Source organism: Perognathus longimembris, chromosome 15 (assembly GCF_023159225.1).
Source record: "Perognathus longimembris pacificus isolate PPM17 chromosome 15, ASM2315922v1, whole genome shotgun sequence".
NCBI classification, from domain to species: domain Eukaryota; kingdom Metazoa; phylum Chordata; class Mammalia; order Rodentia; family Heteromyidae; genus Perognathus; species Perognathus longimembris.
In genome coordinates, this window is record NC_063175.1 from 54242156 (window position 1) to 54265364 (window position 23209).

The 23209-nt window shown below is 40.1% G+C and overlaps 2 protein-coding genes across 3 annotated transcripts in view; one reads left to right on the forward strand and one right to left on the reverse strand.

Annotated features, from left to right (window-relative positions):
- Rttn (rotatin) overlaps positions 1-23209 on the reverse strand; it is a 120964-nt gene that overhangs the window by 56613 nt on the left and 41142 nt on the right. For both annotated transcript variants that reach the window (XM_048363150.1, XM_048363151.1), the window contains exons 18-31: positions 22404-22575; positions 19348-19447; positions 17753-17841; positions 17285-17402; positions 16781-16877; positions 16150-16218; positions 14957-15145; positions 14237-14476; positions 11704-11848; positions 10083-10237; positions 8693-8912; positions 5471-5599; positions 4877-4987; positions 1288-1446 (exon numbers count right to left, since the gene is read on the reverse strand). In XM_048363150.1, coding sequence (XP_048219107.1) covers positions 1288-1446; positions 4877-4987; positions 5471-5599; positions 8693-8912; positions 10083-10237; positions 11704-11848; positions 14237-14476; positions 14957-15145; positions 16150-16218; positions 16781-16877; positions 17285-17402; positions 17753-17841; positions 19348-19447; positions 22404-22575 — 1993 coding nt within the window. The remainder of the gene's footprint in view (positions 1-1287; positions 1447-4876; positions 4988-5470; positions 5600-8692; positions 8913-10082; positions 10238-11703; positions 11849-14236; positions 14477-14956; positions 15146-16149; positions 16219-16780; positions 16878-17284; positions 17403-17752; positions 17842-19347; positions 19448-22403; positions 22576-23209) is intronic.
- On the forward strand, positions 6035-7248 carry LOC125364244 (10 kDa heat shock protein, mitochondrial-like). Its single transcript, XM_048363730.1, has 2 exons — positions 6035-6084; positions 6797-7248. The coding sequence occupies exons 1-2, from the start codon at positions 6035-6037 to the stop codon at positions 7095-7097; spliced, it is 351 nt and encodes a 116-aa protein (XP_048219687.1). The 3' UTR covers positions 7098-7248.

Genomic DNA, 23209 nt, shown 5'->3' on the forward strand with positions numbered 1-23209 from the left:
CCCTGAGTCCAAGGCCCAGGACTGGCCAAAAAAAAAAAAAAAAAAAAAAAGAAATATATTTCCAGCTGGGTGTTGTGGATCATAGCTATAACCCTAGGCACTTAGGAAGCTGAGATGTAAGTATCGCAGTTCAAAGCCAGTTTGAGCAGGAAAGTCTATGAGATTCTTATCTCCAATGAAACATCAAATAGCTGACAGTGGAGCTGTAACTCAAATGGGAGAGCATGGGCCATGAGCAGAAATAGCTAAGGGCCAGTGCCCAAGCCCTGAGTTCAAATACAAGTACCAGCATAAATTTAAAGAGAGAGAGAGAGACAGAGAGAGAGAGAGAGAGAGAGAGAGAGAGAGGGAGGAAAAGGAATGTACTTCCAAAGCAGTTCCACTATTGTCCTCAAAACCCTCTAAGAATTATATAACTATTGTTTTTGGGTTTTGGGGTTTTTTTTGCCAGTCCTGGGCCTTGGACTCAGGGTCTGAGCACTGTCCCTGGCTTCTTTTTGCTCAAGGCTAGCACTCTGCCACTTGAGCCACAGCGCCACTTCTGGCTGCTTTCTATACATGTGGTGCTGAAGAATCGAACCCGGGGCTTCACGTATACTAGGTAAGCACTCTTGCCACTAGGCCATATTCCCAGTCCATAACTATTGTTTTTGAAGCAGTCATATGACTCATTACTTTGACAGAACTTAACAATTTTTTTAAAAAATCACAAAGTAGGGTTTACCTATCCTCTCAAACTGTGTGATATATCTGACAAAGAATGCTATTTTGAAAACACCCTATGTGCGTTAAAATTTCACAAACATTAGCAACATACTAAGTTAATAAAATTATTTTCTAGCCAGGCACCAGTGACATGTCTACACCCTAAATATTCAGGGGGTTGAGATCTGAGGATCTCAGTTCAGAGCCAGCCTTGGGAAGATAAATCCATGAGACCTTTATCTCCGTACAACCAGCAAAAAAACTCTAGGTGAAGAGCCAAAGATAAGAGTAAGAGAGCCAAACGAGAGTAGGAGGCTCTGAGTTCAAGCCCCAGTACAGGCAAGAAAAAAATAAGCAATTGTTATCACACTAAATATGCAGTATCACGTGTTTGACTAACCACAATAAAGCACGATGTAAATACCTTTTTCATTCTCTGTCCTTTTATTTTGCTTTTTCACAATCAGAAAAAAGCAGCAGTCCATAGTCAGTCCACCACACTCATCATGCGTTACACAAAATGTATATATGCTCTGTTGCACAGGATTTCTACGGTTCCGGCTGCGTGAAAGGCACACTTACCTCTCGGCGCACCATGCTGCATTCCAGCTGGTCCAGAAGAATGTTCAGCACGGTGCCCCAGAGCCCACCGGAGATGTTCTGACAGCTGCTCGCCAAGGCCACACAGCCAGCCTCAAGAGTGGTCAGTGCTGATCCTAATCCCAGCGCGGTGAACCTCACCTGCCGCGTTAAAGAAGGGAGGTCAAAGCGGAGACTCCACTTCCTGATGTGAACTTTAGTCCTAATTTTATAAATACGACACTCTTGCCTAGCGGCAAGAGTGCTTGCCTTGTGTACATGAGGCCCTGGGTTCGATTCCCCAGCACCACATATACAGAAAACGGCCAGAAGTGGCGCTGTGGCTCAAGTGGCAGAGTGCTAGCCTTGAGCAAAAAAAAAAGCCAGGGACAGTGCTCAGGCCCTGAGTCCAAGCCCCAGGACTGGCCTAAATAAAGAAATAAACAAACAAACAAAATTAAAAAAACAACAACATAAATACCACAGTGGCTTCACAAACCCAAATGTTAAAGGGCACACAAGTTTATGAATGAATAAAGCTATGACTAAAGCACACAATAATATAAACCAATGTCACATAAGGCTGAAAATAGGTAGCTACAAATAAGCGCAGAAATGACAGTTTCCAGGCCTTTTTTGAAGGGGAACACTAGCATTTACACAATTTTAGAACACAATTTCTATTTGTTCCTCAGGCATCAAAAGGATACCTGCTATTTTTTCTACCTTTTTTAAAGTTCTTAGTGGTTTTTTTTGTTTTGGTCCAAATAAGTGGTTTTAACTTTTTGGAAACTTTTTCATGGCTTTTATTCTTTTTTCCAAAATTATTATTTTTTTAAAATGTCTTAAGTAAGAATGATGTGGTACGCTCTAGTTGTCAGAATACTACTGCTATTCAAGTGATGTATTTTTGTGAATTTATGAATTATAATTCCAAAATATATTTTTGAAGACAGCCACCAGGTAAAAAGAATAGTTATAACATGGCCAAGAAGTCCAAGCATCAAATGGTTTTGTTTTTGGAGTCGTTTGTCTTGGTGAAACCAACTGAACAACTCGTGGGGGGGAAGAGGGAAAAGGGGAGGCGGGAGTGGGGAAATGAGGGAGGAGATAACAAATTACACAAGAAATGTACCCACTGCCTTACGTATGAAACTGTACCCCTCTGTACATTACTTTGAGAATAAATAATAAGTAATTATTCAGGAAAAAAAGAAGCCCAAGCATAATACAAGTGCCTAGCAAATAGGATCTCTGAATGCAGATCAAAAATTTCTATAAATTTTATGTGTAGAAATAAATAGGATTTAATCATTTCTTGCTCAAAAATCCATGGACAAATAGAAAAAAAAGACAAAGTTATGTAACATTTCGTATTATAATGGTACTCTTCCATTAAAGGGCACCTAAATGTCACTAGGCTTCTGAACATAATTTCCAGCATGCAGACTCTTTGAAGATGACTGGACTTTTCCAATAAATTTCCACTGGTAGACTGAAAGTGACACATCTTGCTATCTTTTTCTCTTAATTTTTAATGAGTAAATCTAAGTTAATTTGATTTCAAAGGGCACTGATTTGTGACTTTCTAAAACTATGTTAGAGCTTCCATTCTTCAGTGTCACTGTTTGGAGACAGAGCTGTTAGGGGATGCTAAGGTGAAATGGCGTTTGTAGGAGTGGGGTGGGGGGGTCACTGCACTAAAACTGGGGGCCTTGGAGAAAAGGAAACATCCTTCTGGGTACATGCATCACGTGGAGACTAGTGGAACAAGAATCAATACAGGCAGAGATAGAATCATTCTTCTCCCCCACTTATTATCTGTCTTTTATCCCGTTTAAAAGAAAATTGTCTCTTTTCAAACTATGGCTGAGTTCTGCTCCACTTCTTCTGCCCCTTATTCTTGCTTCTTATTCTCAAGGGTTGCCCTCGCTGCCTATGTACCATAGGAGGAATCCCATCAACGATCGCCTAGACCATTCTTCACCCTCCAAGATTCAACTTGTTTGTCAATGCTTCATATCTGAGTGGCTTCTCGGAGAGTGGTCATAACATGAACCCCAAAAGTGCACAGTGGAGTCAATAGGGACGTTTCAAGACCCTCTGAATGTGACCTGCTGAGTACCACAAAGGGCAGGCACCTCCTGGAGATGGACAGGGGGCTCGCGTCCCGCGCAGCACCGAGGTGAACCCCAGCACACCCTGCTGCTCAGCATGTTCTGGGCCCTCAGCCATCCTTGGCTGAGCCCTCCTCTCCCTGTACCCCCCTCCTACTGTTCTGTGGGGGGCGGGCTTTATGGACAGAGAAACTGGATATGAAGTTTGAAGGCTTCTAAGCAATGTGGTGAGGGAGGGCTTGGTTCCTCCGGGGTGCTTATAGCTAAATACCCAAGTACAGAGATAATTTGGACAGGAAATTAAGAAAACAAAAACAGGGAATTAAAAAAAATTCTCAACACAGCCAAGCAAGAAATGAGACGTTATTATAGACAGCATGGAGAATGTCGCTGAATAACCATTCCAGAAGAAGGTCTGAGTGTTTGTTAGGCATGTCAGTAGGAGCAAAAGTAGAGAACTGATTACAATAGAAAGAGGACGCCAGTGTGCGCTGCCGAGTGCAGAGAACGTGGAGCGGAAGGATGGGGGCCGAAGGGTGGCCTCGATGACACAGGCAGATCTGTGCTTGTCAAGGAAAGGAACAAAGACCCCGGAAGTGAACGGAGATCCTCGGGGCCACTGTTCTCATCACAGAAGTGGGGATGGGGGGGGAGGGCGTGGAGAGGGCTTACTCCTGGTTTCAAGTGGCAGTCCTGCTTTTCTAGTCCAGCTGCTTGTTGGACTAAGGTGACCTTGGCTCAATGCTTTGAGGGCCGGCTTAATGACCTTAAAAACAGCAGCATATATGGGGCTTTTGTAGAAGGTTCTGAAGCAGGTAAGGCCACCCACAAAGCTGTGGGAAATTGGGGATTGAAGTGATCTTAAACATTAAGAAATAATGGAATTCACCTTGACAGCTTGTGGGCTTGCTTGGAATGATAATTGCTTCCTTCTTTCTTATTTCTCCTTTATGGACTAGGAATGTTTATCTTAGGAAGTTCTACATTATAGCTAGAGGAACCTAAGTTACATAGCTTCAAATTCATATCTGGAGAGGATTTCCCCCACACACACAAAGAAATATATCTAAAGTCTAATCTATACTTGAGTTTGGCGATATTTAGATAAGACTTTGTGTTTCAGAACTAAAGAGCTGATTCCATAGTGAGTTGAAAATGTTTGGATCTATTGATGAAGAATGAACGTTTTATGGGAACTAAGGGTATGAATTCTGGAGGATCAAGGGAAGAAAGTTACAATGAAGTGGGTTTCCCCAAAACTCCAAAACTATGAGAAAATAAGTTTCTCTCATTTCAGTTACTAAGTCCTATAGTACTTCATTATGGCATCCTGAGTTAAGACAAGGGCTAAACGCAATGTAAACTACAGTCATTACAATAATACCATAACGCAAAGATGCGTAAGCATCTATATTTTGTTTCATTCTTTTTTAAAACGTCTCAATACAATGAACTTGGATCTCTTTTGTACTGACCTCTGGGTCCCGATCAACCCATAATGGAATTAACCAGGCCAGCCCTTGCTGAGTAGGAGAGGGCTCTTCGTTGTGAGTACCCAAAGGCAAAAACCAAAGTGACATCCATTCCTAGAGTGGAAAGACGGGGAGGGGGAACGGCAGGAACAAAACACAAAACACATTAGGAAATCTCACTGAGTTTGAAACAATGCTAAATTTTTAAAGATCAAAACGAAGTCAAAATGTACTTAAGACTTGGTTTCGATCTATTATTTGGCTAAAACAATGCAAATGAAAATCTCAGCTTCTCCTAAAATGTTACGCCTAACAATTTTCCTATGGAAACTATGTTTCTCATGATTTAGCCCAAGTACACTGTTCAAGTGAAGGCAGATTTCAACCAAAACAAGTTTCAAATAAAATGTGAATTGGATAGCATACAATTTGTAAGAAAGGCAGTAGCCAAGAACAGCTTTTGTCAACTAAAAAGAAAAGTAAAAAGTAAAAAGAAACATTTCCATGTAGCAAGCACAAAGGTTGAAATGTGTTAAGATATAACACATTCCTTTTCAAGGAACTGTTCCGACGGTGGGCGGCATCTAATGTCCTCACCGAGCTTGGAGCCTGGGCCATCATCTCATGGGACAAATGGAGCAAGCAAAGAATGGTGCTCTTTGTGACTCCTTTTCCCATGAAGGACGTAGCATTTCCTCCACGCTCCACATAAAAGGAAGTAATGACCTGGAACACAAAAGATAAACAATTTTAGCCAAGCACCAGTGGCTCATACCTATAATTCTAACTACTCAGGAGGCTGAGATCTGAAGATCATGATTTGAAGCCTGCCCAGGCAGGAAAGTCCATAACACTCTGATCTCCAATTAGCCATCAGAAAACCGGAAGTGTGTGCTGTGGCTCAAAGTGGTAGAGTGCTAGCCTTGAACGATATACATGTATAATTTAATGTGGATTTATTTCTGGTGGTGCACAGGATAACTCTATAACTTTTCCATTGACTTATCAAATCATAGTTTAGCAATAGATACAAACATTCAATACGACAGGATCACATGAATTCCTAATACTTAATAATTTTAAAAAAGAATGCTATTTTTGAAGGAAAAATAGTAAGGCAAAGGATAAAACAACTTCTTTTCTTCACTGAGGCAACTTACGATGTGTCAGTTTACCCACAAAAGATCTCAATGTTTTTTCTTCATCATACAGTCTGTCCATCTGAGCCATTTTACTTTAGTCAAACATTGGCTTCTTTTTGTTTTACTTTATTTTCTTAATTTACACATAGTAGACCACACATAGTAGTAGATCACACACACGCACACACACACACGCACACACACACACACACACACACACACACACAAAAGTGATTTATTGGCAGATAATTTAGCCATTCTGGTCTAAGTTGATTTTTACAAATCGTTTGAAATTATACCTCATAAATAAATCAAGACTGACCGGCGGGGGGGGGGGGGGGGGTGGTGGTGAAGAAAAGTGGTGACCATTCCAGGGGTTCTACTACTCTCCCCAAGTGTATTTACTGGAAATTTTCTTAATTAAAAATGTAACTTGCCAAGTGACTACATTAAAAATTATCAAGTCCTTATTTTCTTCCTTGGAGTTACAAGTGGAACTAACATCTCTGGAATGATGTTCTTCCTTATTTGTGGTAACTATGATCTTTGTTTTTATCTCCTTTCAATTTGATCTTTAACTTGGATCTCTGGAATTACATATATCAAGAAACTAATTTTAAGGAAAACTTAGCATAGTCTATTCTTCTATCACCATCAATCCTAAATAGCTTAAACATCTTTAGAAGGACAATAAGTAAATACTTATACTTAAATTTCACCATACAGAACCAAAATAATCAGATATTAAAAAATGATTCCCCCGTGCAAACGACCGTGAGAGACAAGCATTTAGGAAGTTTCTCCCTTTGTTTGACCGAGTGTTGGTTGAAAGGAGTGCAGCTGAAACTGTAACCAAAGGAGGCATTATGCTTCCAGAAAAGTCTCAAGGAAGAGTATTGCAAGGCATAGTAGTGGCCGTGGGATCAGGCTCTAAAGGAAAGGGTGGAGAGATTCAGCCAATTAGTGTGAAAGTGGGTGATAAAGTTCTTCTTCCAGAATATGGAGGCACCAAAGTAGTTCTAGATGACAAGGATTATTTCTTATTTAGGGATGGTGACATTCTTGGGAAGTATGTCGAGTGAATACATCACTGAAATGGCATCATGTGAAGCTGCCCATTCCATGGAAGTTCTGAGATCTTTCATCATGTAAATAATTTCCATATCTCCCTTTTATAATAAACTGCTGGTAACTGAAATAATGATATCCATTCTCTCTAAAATTTAATTTCACCGTTCTGGTATAAACATTTTCAAACAAAACATGCAAATGAAAAAAAAAAAAAAGATTCCCCCTCCCATAAAGGAATCATCTTTACTCACAAGGAAATCGTGAAGCAAATGTGCTGGGTTGACAATGACAAATCCCATGTCCACTTGCATATGCTTTACTTTATTCTCTGAAGCCCTGAGGATTGGACACAGGGCCTCCGCTTGTCAGGTACTCTATCACCTGAGCCACATCTCTGGCCCCTACTTGCTTTGGTTAGTTTTGAGGTAGGGTTTTGGTTTGTGCCCAGACCAGCCTGGACTGCACTCCTCCTATCTGTGCTCCACCATGTTGCTGGGAAGCAGGTGCGTGCCATTGTGCCCTGCCAGTGTATTTCAGCAGCAGTTGGAATAACGGGTATCTATCACCCAGCCCAAACATCAGTTATCTACATGGGTTCTCTTAACTTGTTATGCCTGGGCTGGCCTCAGAAACGATTCTCCAATCTCTGCTTCCCAAGTAAGCAAGGATTATAATACCTGAGCCACAGCATCAAGCTCTGATTTTATTCTTAAAAACATGAACTTTGTAAGGAAAATAAGGACACCTATTTACCTAATTGATAAAATAATTGCAACAACAACAACAAATCTCAAGATTAAATGTGCCTCTGCTACAATTCCTAAATAAAGTGACAGCTTTCTTCATACTGTTTTCCTATCATTTAATTTAAAGACATAAAGGTTTTCTTCTCAAGATGTATATGGAAGTACCAAACAAATTCCTTTGTCTATTCTGAATCAAGCTTTCCTAATCAAGCTTTACATAACTGTAAAATAATATTTTTAAAGTGGCTATAATTTTTATCCATACCCTAGCTAAAGATAGTACCTCAGGGCTGGGAATGTGGCTTAGCGGTAGAGAGTTTGCCTCACGTGCATGAGGCCCTGGGTTCGATTCCTCAGCACCACATAAACAGGAAAAGCTGAAAGTGGCGCTGTGGCTCAAGAGGTAGAGTGCTAGCCTTGAGCAAAAAGAAGCCAGGGACAGTGCTCAGGCCCTGAGTCCAAGCCCTAGGAATGGCAAAAAAGATAATACCTCAAAGACAATTACATTCAGAATGAGACCGTTGCTTTTCACCTGTTATTTCTTTCCTAGAACTAAGCCATTTATTTCAATTTCCAATACTATTTCAATTTCCAATATCTTAAACATGGTTGTGATGTGAAATCCTCTATCCTAAAGAAGCCAACCTTACTTTTTCTCAAGAATGAGAATATTCATACGAATGATCCTACTGACATTTTAAATAAAATTATGAAAGCATTTAGTCATCATGATAAGCTGTGTAGTAATTACCATATATAGTAAATAACATGTAAAAATAATATATACTATATAATGCACATATGCTTGCCATAAGAAATAGGAAACGGCTGTGACCTGACAAGTGGCTGTTGTAACTTACCTCAAGGAGCCCTGACAAGTACCTCACACAGATTTCAAGAGGCCTTGTGTGAGGAGAATGTGCGCTCCAGCCGGGGAACGTGGTGAGGTGAGCCATCCCGCGTACGGTCCGCTCCAGGGACGGCAAGCCATAGAAATGAGGAGCGTCCGTGACCCTCAGACACTGGAGCAATTTCAGGGACAGCTGTGTTTGGAAAACGTAAAAAAGTTCCAAGCACTTCCTGTGCAAGGAGAAGAGGGAAAATCAGCTGGAGCATACGTACAAAGGGAGTAACAGACCACCATTCTAGCTCCGGGTGTTTGTTAGGAATCAACTGGACGAAATGTTCTCTTTGCACAGGGATTTTCCGGGTATGTGAAGTAAAGTGTAAGTGACAATTACATTGACTGCATATAAGTTGACATCGGCATTGCCAGCTAATAAATAAAATTTTGGAATAAAAAGTGAATGTACCTTTTACATGTGTTTAACTGGCAGATGCTGAAATTATACTTTGAATCATTCAGTGTCATGAAAAAAATTAAACTGAGTACAGTGTACATGCTACTTTTTCCCTAAAAAGTTAAGATAAAATAGAAGGTTTCAAAGAGTTTATTAAGCAAGGCTGGGGATATAGCCTAGTGGCAAGAGTGCCTGCCTCGGATACACGAGGCCCTGGGTTCGATTCCCCAGCACCACATATACAGAAAACGGCCAGAAGCGGCGCTGTGGCTCAAGTGGCAGAGTGCTAGCCTTGAGCGGGAAGAAGCCAGGGACAGTGCTCAGGCCCTGAGTCCAAGGCCCAGGACTGGCCAAAAAAAAAAAAAGAGTTTATTAAGCAAACTGTCAGAACAGAATCACCAAAAGAGAACTTTTTAAAAACAAAATTTCCAAAACTAAGTAGCTAAGCCTAAGTTCAGGTATGATTCTGATGCTTAGGCAGCAAAGCGCTGAAGGAGACCACTCCGAGTCCAATCTGCCATAAAAGCAACCAAAAGCACTGAACAGTGTAGCGGTAGAAAGGAGCTTCTCCAACATTACAGCAGCGCACAGTGAACGTCACAGTGAGAAGCGGAAAGCTCCTCCCTCGGGCCAGCCGCAAGCACAGGCAGGCTCACTCTCTCCTCTCTCTCAGCACCATTCTTCAACCCACAAAGGCCAGCAAACAAGAACAGACATCCAATTAGAAAGAAAGCAAGAAAACTATGTATCTCCATCTGCAATGGTATATAAGCTTATAGGCAGAAAACCCTGAAGAATCATAAAGAAACCATTAGCGCTAAAAGGGTCATGAGACTCCCTCCCATCTTGACTGGTAAGAGCGGGTCGTCTGCCTGTCATGGCAGCTCTGCAGGAAAAAGCAAACCTTCTAGGACCAATGTATCCATCCAATCGGAGATAGAAATGGTACCTGTCGGTGACGGCCGTGAAGCTGAGCAGCATGGTACTGAAGAGAGCCATCAGTTCTTTCTGCAGCTGCTGCCGGACCGCTGTCCGGATGTCGTCGGCTTCCTCTTGAGCCTGGGGGTCCGTCAGAACCAGCAGGTCTAATAGTGGGTTCGGACCCTGGGAAAATTTGTGAAAAATTCAATGTCTCTATTTGAGTCATGTGTGTGCTGTTTCCTATAAAAGTTCCTGTTGCTGTGTTCTACATTAACTATGAGTCTTATTACCTAATTAGTACATTTAGTCAACATTTTATGTAACATGTGATTCCTTTTCAACCATAAACTTTTTATACTATTAGATAATCAATGACATTTCACTCAACTACAAAAACCAATGTGCTTAACTCTGTGTCTTATATATAATTTCTAAACAATGAGGGTATTGAATCAAGACATTATAATTGTTTTATAATACTTTGCACATCTACTCATATATATAAAATCCTTTTCCTACAAATTATCCCTGCAAAAAGTATACCAATACACATGACTAAGCAGGCACAATACCTGAACCAACTTGCTTAGGTGAGTTCTGCTACTGGTAGCACCATAACTGTGGAAAATCTATCCTGTTTCTCTAACTAAAAACATGAAAATACCTCAATTCAGGCCAGATGGCAGTAGCTCATGCCTACAATATTAGCTACTTAGGAGGCTGAGATCTGGAGGATCACGGTTCAAAGCCAGTCAGGGCAGAAAGTACAGGAGAGTCCAGCTCCAAAGTAACCAACAAAAAGACTGGCATGGCTCAATTGGTATAGAACTAGCCAAGAAAGCAAAAGGCCCGGAGTTCAAACCCTGATGCTGGCAAAGATAAATAAAAATGAAAAACAGTAATAAGTAAGGGACCATAAATGTAAAAGCTAGACTGTCAGGTGAGGAATCCGTGCAAGAAGGGATAAAAAGGAATACTGAGGAATGAAATGGATTAACCTATTTTACACACACACACACACACACACAGAGAGAGCTAACAACAGCATACTGAAACCTCCTATTGCTTAAAAAAAAGAAAGAATCTGAACATAATGGGTGAACATGTTCAAATTACAATGTACATATGTACAGAATTATCAAAACAAATTATCTTTGTGTTTTCTCTGTATATGCTAATTCACAAATGAAACAAAATTAAATTTTAAGGAAGATGGGACCAAAGGGGGCTTGCAAGGCAAATAAGCTTTTATGTAAAGCCTAAGCACTGTTTTGTCCATGCCTTCTGATCTTGTCGTTAGGGGGTCCTTCCTGTTTCCTCTGCGATCCACCCTTCCACATTCCCCACGAAGCTCTACCTACCCCACAGGTCTCCAGTGAAGACTGCAGTAGAAGCAAAAAGTTCATCCAGGCAGGCTTTGTTACAACGACACCAAGACTGGATGGGCCATTTTCTCTGTAGCATCGCATTTTAACAAATACACTCACAATCATACCAGGAAGGCCAGACTGGAGCCATTCACTCATTACAAGACAAGAACTACGTCACTAAGAACAGGCTATACAAAATACCGTTTTCCAAAATATAAATCATCCCTACAAATGAACTGCTTTCAAACCAAAATGTCAAACTTCTTTAACAATACTTACATGTCTAAGGAGTAATTCTAGAATCCAATTTAGAAGTACTACTGATGGATTTTTTCTTTGTACTTTTATTAACATGTTTAGAAAATGTATGATATCTATTAGCAGTTTCTCATCTTCTGTGCAAGCAGGAAGCACTTGTAGAAACCTATACAAACAAGACATTCATTGTGGTTTCTAGCTCTTTAAACTATACGTTGTCACTGTTCATGGGGTACATGCAGTCAGCACAGCTCCTGAACACACTATTTTATGAGACAGTGTCCAGATGCAATGAAAATACAAACAGGAGGGGAACAAGGCGCCTGCCTTCAACTACCTCAGTCAGTAGGAGGGAAAAAAGTCCAGAAGTGATAAATAACAGAACAAATACTAAATCCAGAAAGAGTATTGAAGGAATGCCAAAAAGACAGGTATTGTCTCTAGATGTGTAGGGTAAGTTCTTCTCCAGCTAGATTCTGACTAGTTAGGAAGAACGGAAGATAGTAAGGTAAGGGGGAAAATGTCAAACATGCTGCCCACACAACCATGTTCACTGCAGCACTATTCTCCATAGCCAACGTTAGGATCGCTCCAAATGCCCCTCACTGGATGAATGGATCCAAAAACTGTCGTATATATAAACATGTTTTCCCTTTAAAGTGTTGATTCATTTTATCTAACCTGGCCAAAGAATTTAATGTGTTTTTTTTTCAAATATGTAAAAGCAAAATTAAGCAATTTTCCCAGTGTCCTATCTACACATATATTTCTGGAAGTAAAAATATTTTTAAAATTTTTATGAAAAAGTATATATATGTGCATATATATATATATATATATATACCTTAGTAAAATATTTTATAGTAGGCAATAGTGTCTGTGTTACAAAAAGCAAGTCAACTATGAACCAAATAAAAGAGGATATATATCTGGGACGTGATGAATTTGATCCCAAACTCCTCACTGGTAATGAAATCTGTAGCTGCTCCAGTCTTTTACATAAAATGACAAAGTATTCACATACAATTAATGCATATCCTCCCACATTAAGTTATGGCTACATTATTTAGAATTCAGAATGTACTGTAAATTCTATGTAAACAATGTTCATATTCAATTGTTTAAGGAAGCAAAGTTAAATGAACACGCCCGCTCATACAGTCACTACCAGACTGCCATGTGAATTACCCTTGAGGCTTCCACGGAGCGACACGGTGAGAACCTTTGCTTCACTGTGGTGTTGCAGACTATTTCTGTGGTTATCACTCGCACCAGGAAAATAAATATATAATGATCTTAAAACATAAGTTCAAAAATCAAATCAAAATACACTGTTGGGCTTTGGCACCAAACTTCATTTTGGCAAACAGAAAAGTATCCTGTTTATTAAACCTGTCAAGTTTACGTGCATGCTGTAGTGGGCAGCAATGACAGGAGAGGGGGCTGATGTACTTGGGTTTGCCAGTTTACATGGCCTGGATACTAGAGACCAATTTGTAGTCACAATGCAACGTGAGCCAAGAAGAGGCGCACCGTACCACACAATGACGTGGCATTTCCATAAACGATCTAGTAGATGTACGTAACTTCAAAAGCCTATGTAAGGTGTTGTAAAATAGCTAGAATGTGATGACTTTTTCATATTTACAACTTTTACTTTTCGTATAAGCTAATAGTAATAAATAAGTTTACATAATTTCTGAAGGTAGATGCTTTCAACTATCACCTTTCAAAAATCCTGTAAACTTAGCCATCAGCTTTTGGCTGGCTCAGAGCACTGGAAAGGCCTAATTGCACACACTACTGTCAGAGGGAAGCCAAGTGAAGGAGTTCATGTTTTGGAAGCTCACGGAACCTAAGAGTTGAAAACTACGCCGTCTGTGCTTAATGAGAAAGTTAAATGTTTTGCACTAGTCACCTGAAGAATGAAATGAAAAACTGCTCAGAGTGGTTATCAGTCTTGTTTCAAAGGCGACCATCTGCTACCAGTTAAATTGGGCTAAATTTACAACCAGAATCTTTGAATAACTATTAAAGGACCTCCACACAGCAATCAACTTCATGAGATTCAGAGTAACAAGAAAAATGAGATAATTTACTTGAGAACAAAACAAAATCAAAACAAAGCAGCCTTTGGCAGGTTTGTCAAACCTATTTATCAATCCACTCACGTCTCAACTCATTTATAATATAGACAGGAATAAACACTCAGAGTCCTTCATTCATGCCTTATCCCAATTATTTACTTTTGTGAGAAAAATCTAAGCCAGGATAATGAAGATAATATTTTTTTTTTCAAAACTATAGACTAGCGTTGGTGGTATAGTGGTGAGCATAGCTGCCTTCCAAAAATATAGACTAAATTAGTTGTTTTTTGCTATTATCATTAGATAGGTTAAAAAAAAAAAATCCTGGAGTTTTTCTTACTATAAGAAGTATTTCTCTCATGATAGCAACCACCAGAACCCACACTCTTATCTTCAAAGGCTTGCGAGGAACCCAAATCCAATTCAGTCCAAGACTTTGAAAGCTGCAGCCTTAAGCTTCCACTGACCTGTTTAGCACTGTGTGCCAAGCCAAGGACTTCAAGGTAACTCCACACGGGCCGGCGGCGCTCTTTAAAGACAGTCTGTCATTCAGGAGATAGAAACCCATCCTGGTGACAGCAGCCCTCACGTCCCTGTGGGCCGCGGCCTGAACGACGGACTGGAGGCAGTCCTGCAGCCCGCTGGCCGTGTGTGTGATCTTCAGAGTGAGCAGGTCCTCTGGGGACAGCAGCAGCGCGTCTGCAAACCTAGGCACAAGGGAACCAGGAGCCACACGCAAATAGATAGATAAAAGCTCGTGCTGGTGGATATGTCCACTCTGTAGGTTAGGATGAGCATCCGAAATGTTTGTATTGGCACGTGTACTAATTTTATTCAGACAAGGCAGAGCTGGAACTAAGACGTTAAAAAGTGAAAACGCCCCCCACTTACACTTACTGGGCTTTACACGATCCCAGGGGACTTTTCAAAATAACTTATACCAATTAACAAAACAAACTTTGTATAATGTTTAAAACTGTATAGCATGCAATCTTTTTATAGATCAATGCCCTAGTGTAACAGCTTTTTTTATACAGACACAAGAAATCTTTAAAACAAAGTAAAAATGATGATCTTCAGTTACACTCGATTCAAAAGATAATACTCTCTGTAAGAATTACTTGACCTAAAGAAAGAGCAACATCTAATTAATGGTACGTGCTTTTTTCCCACAGGTAACCGCTTACTTTGGGGTCTTAGTCTCAGAGCTTGTTTGTTTCAGTAGGTTATCACTGCCATGGTACCAGGACAGGTTCCAGGCCATTCGCAGCATGTCGGACACCGGCTTCAAGGCCAAGCAATCAGCAGTTAGCGGCAAAACTATGGAGTAAGGACTCACGACATGGTGGCCAATTACATGCACTGGCAGATGGTACCTAGAGAAAATAAACGTACAACGTCAGCAGTGAAGAATTAACTCACTACTGCTTCAGGTAAAGAATGCCTCCAAGTTGAACAAAAAAAAAAGCCAGATCTAATATTGCATTCTTGATAAGGTTCAAAATCCAGCAAAACTCATCCACAGTAATGGAAAATAAAATAAGGTATTTGGGGATGCGAGGAAGAAGTGAGGAAATGCAAAAGGGCTTTGTGGTCTAGAAGTAACAGTCTATTAATCTGAATGCTAGCTATATGTGTGTGCTTATTGTGGCAAAAAAATACATGGACTGTATTTTTATGACTTGCATACTTAATGTATTTTTTCAAAAGTCTCAAAAACAAAGATATCTAATGCAAGGCATGATCGTGATTGGAGCTACATTTTGAAAAAGCTAAAGAAAATGTCTAAAATTCATTTTCAAGTGCCCGAAGAAACAGAAATACATATTAGGAGAAAGGAATAAAACCCATATGTTAGCACTTTTGACTCAAGGCTGAGGGTATAGAGGAGCGCACTGTACAATTCTTTCAATCTTGCTATAAATTTGAACAATATCAAAATAAAGAGTTGGTGATAAGGAGATCAAATTAGAAAGCTCTGAAGTACCACTGTGAAGAAAACAGGAAAGCACATATTATGTGATTTAAACACAAACAAAAATTGTCACAAATTATATTGCAATTTCTCTGTATGTAACACTACGTTACTCTTTAAGAAAATCAGAGACAAGCCAGGCACTGGTGGCTCACTCCTGTAATCCTAGCTACTCAGGAGGCTGACACCTGAAGATTGTGGTTTGAAGCCAGTCCAGACAGGAAAGTCCGTGAGACAAGCTCTTATCCCCAATAAATTACTCAGAAAACGCTGGAAGTGGTGCTGTGGCTGAAGTGGTACAGTGCTAGCCTTGAGCAAAAGAGGCTCAAGGACAAAGCCCAAGCCCAGATTTCAAGCCCCAGTATCAAAAGAAAGGAAAAAAAATCAGAGACACAGAGCCCTTACCTTCTAAAAACTGAAACGGGCAAACTGAAGACTGATGGTGAAGAAGGCTCACTGGAGGGATGAACGGACCTATTTCATAAAAATAAACAACCAAGTAAATCAACATTTTGTCTAATACAACCTTTATTTCTTTCACTAAAAACAAATTTAAGATTACAACTGGGTCTGCAGAGAATAAATCATGCTTTCTTTTTACATCCCATATAAAAAATGGTCCACGCGCTATGATGGGTATAACAACAGATGGACCGTGAAACTTGCTGTCCACTGATGTGTCTCGGGACAGTGCTAGTCAGCCAGTTCCACCCTAAACAGCTTGTCATTTTCTAAAAACATAAAGCATTACAGAGAAGAAGAACAGCAAGATAAAGGTACATATCAAAGTATCCTAAAGACAAAAGTCACTGCACTAACTCTTAAACTTGATACTTAGTAGTGCTCACAAGTAAAATTTCAGAATAACTTTTGAGCCAATAGATATCGTACTATTTCCCAAACCAAAAGGGAGAGTATACATGGCTAGCATAGACACACTCACTAGGTCAAATCTTCCACCCACTCCTCTCTGGTGGCAACAGAGACCTTCAATAAATCATTAAGCATGAAAAGTGTATAAGTCCTTATATCTCACCACGTATCCGTGCTTGATACTTCATCAAATAACAGAAGACAGAACAGTGCTCCAACTTCAGTCACTACAGTACAGTCTTCATGAAATATCAGGGAAACTTAAAAATAAAAGGAAGCATAACTTCATGAAATATTTTTACTTCTGGAAGGAATGAAGCTCAACTGTAAAATGTCTTGAAGGAAAGAGAGATACGGAGTTAATTCAGAAACCCCACCAAGAAATGCAGATGTACAGACAGAACACATTCCATTCAGTATATGAAAGATAGAGCTTGAAAAGGCCTAGAAACTTCCCACAGAATGCAACAGGATTTGAGGGAAATTTCCACAAAAGCACTCCTTACTTTCCATTTCAAGGGGTTTTTTTTCTCTCTCTGTTTTCGTTTGTTGGGCCGCAGAGTCAATAAGAAACCCCATCATACGAATAAGACAGGAAGTAAATGCTACCTACCGGTAGTTAAACCATAGACAGATAGATGCCATTAGAAGCATTTAAGTTACTCACCTCTGAGTAACAGGCTCAGGAGCGAAGACTGCTGAGACAGCGAGACACGCATGGCGGGATCTGCACACAGAACCTTCCTCAGGAGCGTGACGCTCGGCTTCACCAAGCACTCAACAGCCTGGCCAGGAGGCAAAGCACAACCGTACTTACCCCAATTCGAGGCAGCACAAAATGGGCCTTAATGTTATCTTATTAGGACTCATGGCTCTGCCATTGAAATTATGTGAAGTTAAATAAACATTATAAAAGAATTTTAACTAAAAATAGCTTTATATATGCTTGTACTCATTTATACATCTTACGGAAAGTTTGAGACTAGTTTTCCTTTACAGAAACGTTTTAGAAATTTTTAAAAAATAATAGTTAATAGATATTACGTAGGATTTAAAATACAAGTATTCATCCAAATTCAGCTAAATTTAATTTCAGAACTAATAATGATTGAAAATGTGTAGATATTAGTCTTACCTTGCCATCGTGACTCACACATTCATTCAAATACTCAATGATCTTGTCAATTAAGCATAACTTTTTCACCACAGCATGCATTTTAATATCTACAGACAAAAAGTATTAAAGGTGAAAGGACATCTTTTGCAGTTTTAAAAGGCCACTTGGAAATATACAAGTATCTGCACAAATTTTAAACTATTAAAAAATTACATTTAAGGGCTGGGGATATGGCCTAGTGGCAAGAGTGCTTGCCTCGTATACATGAGGCCCTGGGTTCGATTCCCTAGCACCACATATACAGCAAACGGCCAGAAGTGGCGCTGTGGCTCAAGTGAGCAAAAAGAAGCCAGGGACAGTGCTCAGGCCCTGAGTCCAAGCCCTAGGACTGGCCAAAAGAAAAAAGAGAGAAAGAAAAAAAATTACATTTAAGGTTGAAATGTGTCAAAAGTAAAACTATGGGGGCTGGGGATATGGCCTAGTGGCAAGAGTGCTTGCCTCATATACATGAGGCCCTGGGTTCGATTCCCCAGCACCACATATACAGAAAACGGCCAGAAGTGGCGCTGTGGCTCAAGTGGCAGAGTGCTAGCCTTGAGCAAAAGGAAGCCAGGGACAGTGCTCAGGTCCTGAGTCCAAGGCCCAGGACTGGCCAAAAAAAAAAAAAAAAAAAAAGTAAAACTATGAGTATTTATGTAAACACAAACACACATGCTAACATTGTACTAGTAGCTATCAACCTATGTACCTTTCACTACTTTTTTTTTAAGTTCTTATTACCTATCCGTATAGTTAGTACATGCTAAAATAATGTTATATTTCTGGAATGTTAGCGATATTGAGGGAAAAAAATAAAGAAATTTCCTTAGCCTTTTTTAAGCCAAGAATCTTCCCTTTTATTTTTTTTTCTTTCCTTTCTTTGTTTTGTGTCAGTCCTGTTGTTTGAACCCAGGGCCTACACTCTGCCCCTGAGCATTTTTGCTCAAGTGCTCTACCACTTGAGCCAGAAGTCCATTTCCAGCTTTTGTGGTGGTTTATTATTGGAGTCTCAAGGACTTTCTAGCCCAGGCTGGCATCAAACTTAGGTTCTCAAATCCCAGCATCTTTAGTAGCTAGGATTACAGGTAAGAGCCACTGGTGCCGAGCTCCAATTTTTTTTTTCTTCTTTTTGATAACAGTCATTCTAACTAGAATGAGGTGATACTTCATTGTAGTTTCGATTTGCATTTCCATTATGGTTAGAGTTGTTAGGTATTTTCCCCACATTATCTGAGGCTACCCTATATGTCTTCTTCTCAGAAATGTCTAAATTTGACTGTCGGAATTCTATCCATGTTTTAGAGGATAATTCTATCAAATGATTTTTCTATAGGTCAAATAATGATAAACTACTAGACCAACAAACTATTTCTGTAAAGAACAAGGTACAAAATGTTAGATTTTTCTAGCTAGATATGGTTTCTCCTATGTATTCTTGAGTCTTGGTTTTGTCTGCCAACTCTAGACATAAAACCATCTTTAACTTTAAGGCTGGTGGAAGAGCTTACAGGAGGCCACAGGCTGGATTCTAGCCAGCCAGCGCCTGCTGCACACGGCCGTCTCCCAGACATTACCTTGCAGGATCACTGCTAGCTGCTCTGCGGCTGACTGGCGCAAGACAAGATCCACATCATCCGAGGTGAAGATGCCATACACCTTTTCAACTCTCTCCAACTGCAAACCAGAACAAATTCCTAAGTACCTTTCACCTGCTTCCAAATCGCCAGTAAAACCAACCTCACTTAAGTAGCTCATACGTGTAAATTTCAAAGCTGAGGCATTAGATAGAGAACTTAAAACCTAAAACAAAGGATAGCACATCTAGTAAGCCTCTCTTCTTAATGTGTAGTCCTGCTATAAAGTGATACATAACCATTCACCCATTAGCTACCTTATGAACCGCACTGAAAACATGCAGATTCCCTAATATCTCTATGGGTTACACCAGGCTAAGTGAAGAGCCACTCAGACCTATGACTCAAAGATTTCCTTGCTTCAGAAGCTATTATCTGGAAATCCCACAGCCCTTTCTCAAGGGACCCCGGAGCAGACAAAAACAATGAACTGACAGTCAGGGGCTGGCACCGGCTCTCTTTCTAGTCTGACTATGTGTTCAAAAAAATTCCAAAAATCCCCTTCCATCATTCTCCAAACTACACCCAGGGGAAAGGAGGCCCTAGTAGTGGCTTAGGACCCAGCGAATCCCCAGCTGACCTCTCCAATCCGCTTGCGACCGTTACATAGCCCTAAACCTGGAGTTCTAATAAATGAAAGTGTTCACCCAAGGAAAAACACTATTAGAAGTTGGGTGTAGCGGGGTCAGCTAGTAATCACAGCCCTTAAGATACAGAGGCAAAAAGACCTTCAGTTGAAGGCCAGCTTAGACTATATAACAAGACCGTGTCTCTACAAAACGAAAAAGAAACCCTTATTACATGTGACTCTACAGCACTATCAATGGTGAATGAATCCAAACTTAAAAATTGACATGGTGGGGTTAAAAGTGAAATGAGAAGCTGTACATCTCAGGAATGCATCAGTGGGGGTAACTGGTGGCTTAGTGTACAGAATGGGTGTCACTTCAGTGTGATGTAGGTAGACAGTCCTGGTCAGAAATGGACAAGGATGCTCAAGTTCTGCAGGTATATAAGGAATGTGTCAGAAGCCAAACATTTTGAAGGGGGAAAAAAGGATACATTGTGAGATACAGGAGGAAAGCAGTAGCTGGGCAGAGGAGGAAAGCAGTAGCTGGGCAGATGGTGGTTTTGGTCCATCTTGGCCTTAGTGAACCTCCAGTCCCATGCCTGCCACAATGCTGCAGTTCTAGGCCACGAAGGATCTCAGCCACGGGGCTGAGAAAAATCTACCCTGCCTATCCCATGATGACACATGTGGCTCTTAAATAAGGAGTGAAGTGGACACTTGTGGGCTAAAGAAACAGATGGTTCCGCCTGATGTGTAAAACAGAAAAAAATCTCAAGATGGAAAGGAGACTGAGAAATTCCACAGTCGGTGAATGCGTCAAAGAATCTAGTGTTCCTTCCCACACAGAAGGGACTGATGGCGACGCATGCACACTTGGCCAGGTGTACAAAGTAAATACCTTCTGAATTGGGAGTAGGTATTAGTACAGAAAATACTTGGTTAACTACGAGGGCTATTCAAAAGCTGAGAGATATCATTTCATGTACTTTCTTCTTAATATTTAATTTAGGGAAGTAGGAATAAGTGTTCTTGGCTAGGCATATGTGTTTATTATGTTGAAACTGAACGCCATCCATTACCTCAGAAATTTTTGGTATATTTAAGTGTTAAGCAAAATACATAATTCTCTAGCAAATTTATATCAGCAATTTGGAGAGGAAATACTGCCCCCCCACCTGAAAACCAATTCTTCCTTACATTTAGTTCACCTGTTAAGAAGAAATTAAATAAAACTATTTTGCTGGATCGGTATATCTATTCTGGAGCATTAAAATCCCTCTGCTAATAACAATGCATCATTATCTGCGCTGTAGTGTGCTGGTATGGATGGCTGTGGAGAAACAAGAATGCTTCCCCTTCAGCTCACTAGACTTGAATGCTTGTTGAGCAATTAGTTTCAGTGTGTTCTCATAACTGAACGAGCAGCTACCTTAATGCACGAGCAAACCGGTGATCACTCCGCTGTCTGCCAGCGCGGTGCTGGAGACCATGCATCCCACCTGCAGTTGCTCATTCAGCCTGAACTAAAGCACCGAGTATGACTCTCACCACGGTTATGCATCCCAGTAAGCCGAAAGTGTGATACTTTTTCACATTGGTCCTACATTTGTCACTTGATGTTTACCATCTAGACATTTTGTCATCCTGTTGCTCCAGCAAGTGAAGGCGCGACATGAAAGAGGTTTGTCATACTGGGCCCCATTAGCCATGAGAAGTTTTGCATGGTTCACAGAGGAAAAGCAAATAAAATGTTTATGTAAATGTGAAAAAGATGAACAAAAACATCTCAAAACCAATGTAAAATTTTAGAGAAACTGTCCTCAGGTACCCAATGTTTTCTTGTTTGCTTGTTTCTGGGACGGGGTCATGCTATCGTCCGGGACGACCTCACGACTTGACTCGATCTGGAGCCTAGGCTGACCTCAGCTGGAGCTCCAGCTTCCGCCTCGAGTGCGGCGGTGACAGGATATGCCGCCACACCTGCCTTGACCTTTCTTCTTCCATAATAGAAGCTCAAGTTTTGTCATAGGACTTTTTTTTTTTTTTTTGCTATTATAGGCAGTTCCAACGTAAGAAGAATTCCCATAATTTTAAGTCAGAGTTATCTTTAAAAGTCATTAAAATTCTTTTCTTTTCTCTCTATTTGCTTCACGCTATAGTTAAGACAATACCCAAAGAAATTTGTATTACTAAATGAAAAGAGACATAATCCTTGGCAAACAAAAGACAGTGAAGAAATATTTGCTCAGTAACCAAATGTATCTATCCAAAAGCCAGATGGCTCTAGAACATAATTTTAAACTATCCTTGAATCGCCATACTCTCTCCCTCCCTCAAGCATATGCAACCTAAAATTGTACCATAAAATGTGATACACAAATGAATCGAATAACTACAGAGGAAGAAGTTCAAAAGTTTTAGTCACCTTAATAACCAGTTCTCTTCTGTCATCTAATTTGAGTTCAATGGGTTTTTTCACAATAAATAAGTTAGTAACTCTGGAGAGAACTTTGGCGTCTATTAAGGGGCGCTTTGTATCAGCCCCTTCTTCATGGGTCAGATGGAATGCGACCAGCTTCAGTGCTAGTGAACGAACCCTACAACACAAAAATTTGGTCAACATTTCATATTATACTCAGCGATTATAAAGGCCTATGTCACAAAGAACTATTTTATAACAGTATATATGCTCTTACTACTTTTTAATTTTCACAGACAACCCAAATCATTTACATACTATTTACAAAATAAACACCAGAAACAAAGAATAGTGTGTAATTAAAAATGAGATAGTCTTGCTGAGAACAAACAGCATAATTAACATCAATTGCACATAATCTGGTCTTCAAATCTAGTGATATGTGTTAACCATGAAAAGTATCAAGGATCTCTGACCAGAATCCAAATAATAAACCAAATTTACAGGCTTGGTTAATTGTACTAATTAATTAGAGTGAGTAAATATACTAATACCTAACATATATTGCTATAATGGAGGAAATAATCCTATATTAGGAATCAAATAGATTCCTCTAATTTACAACAATTCCTATCAAAATAATTTATCTAGAATAGATTGTGATTAACATCAGTTAAGTTGGTGAGATTTTCCCAAGAAAATGTGAAGAAGAGCCTGGTACTAAATAACAAAGTGGAGAAACGAAATCACCAGGCTGACAGAAGTCACAGGCGGAGAGTCTGGATAAGCTTCCACCACCGCAAATGGGGAAA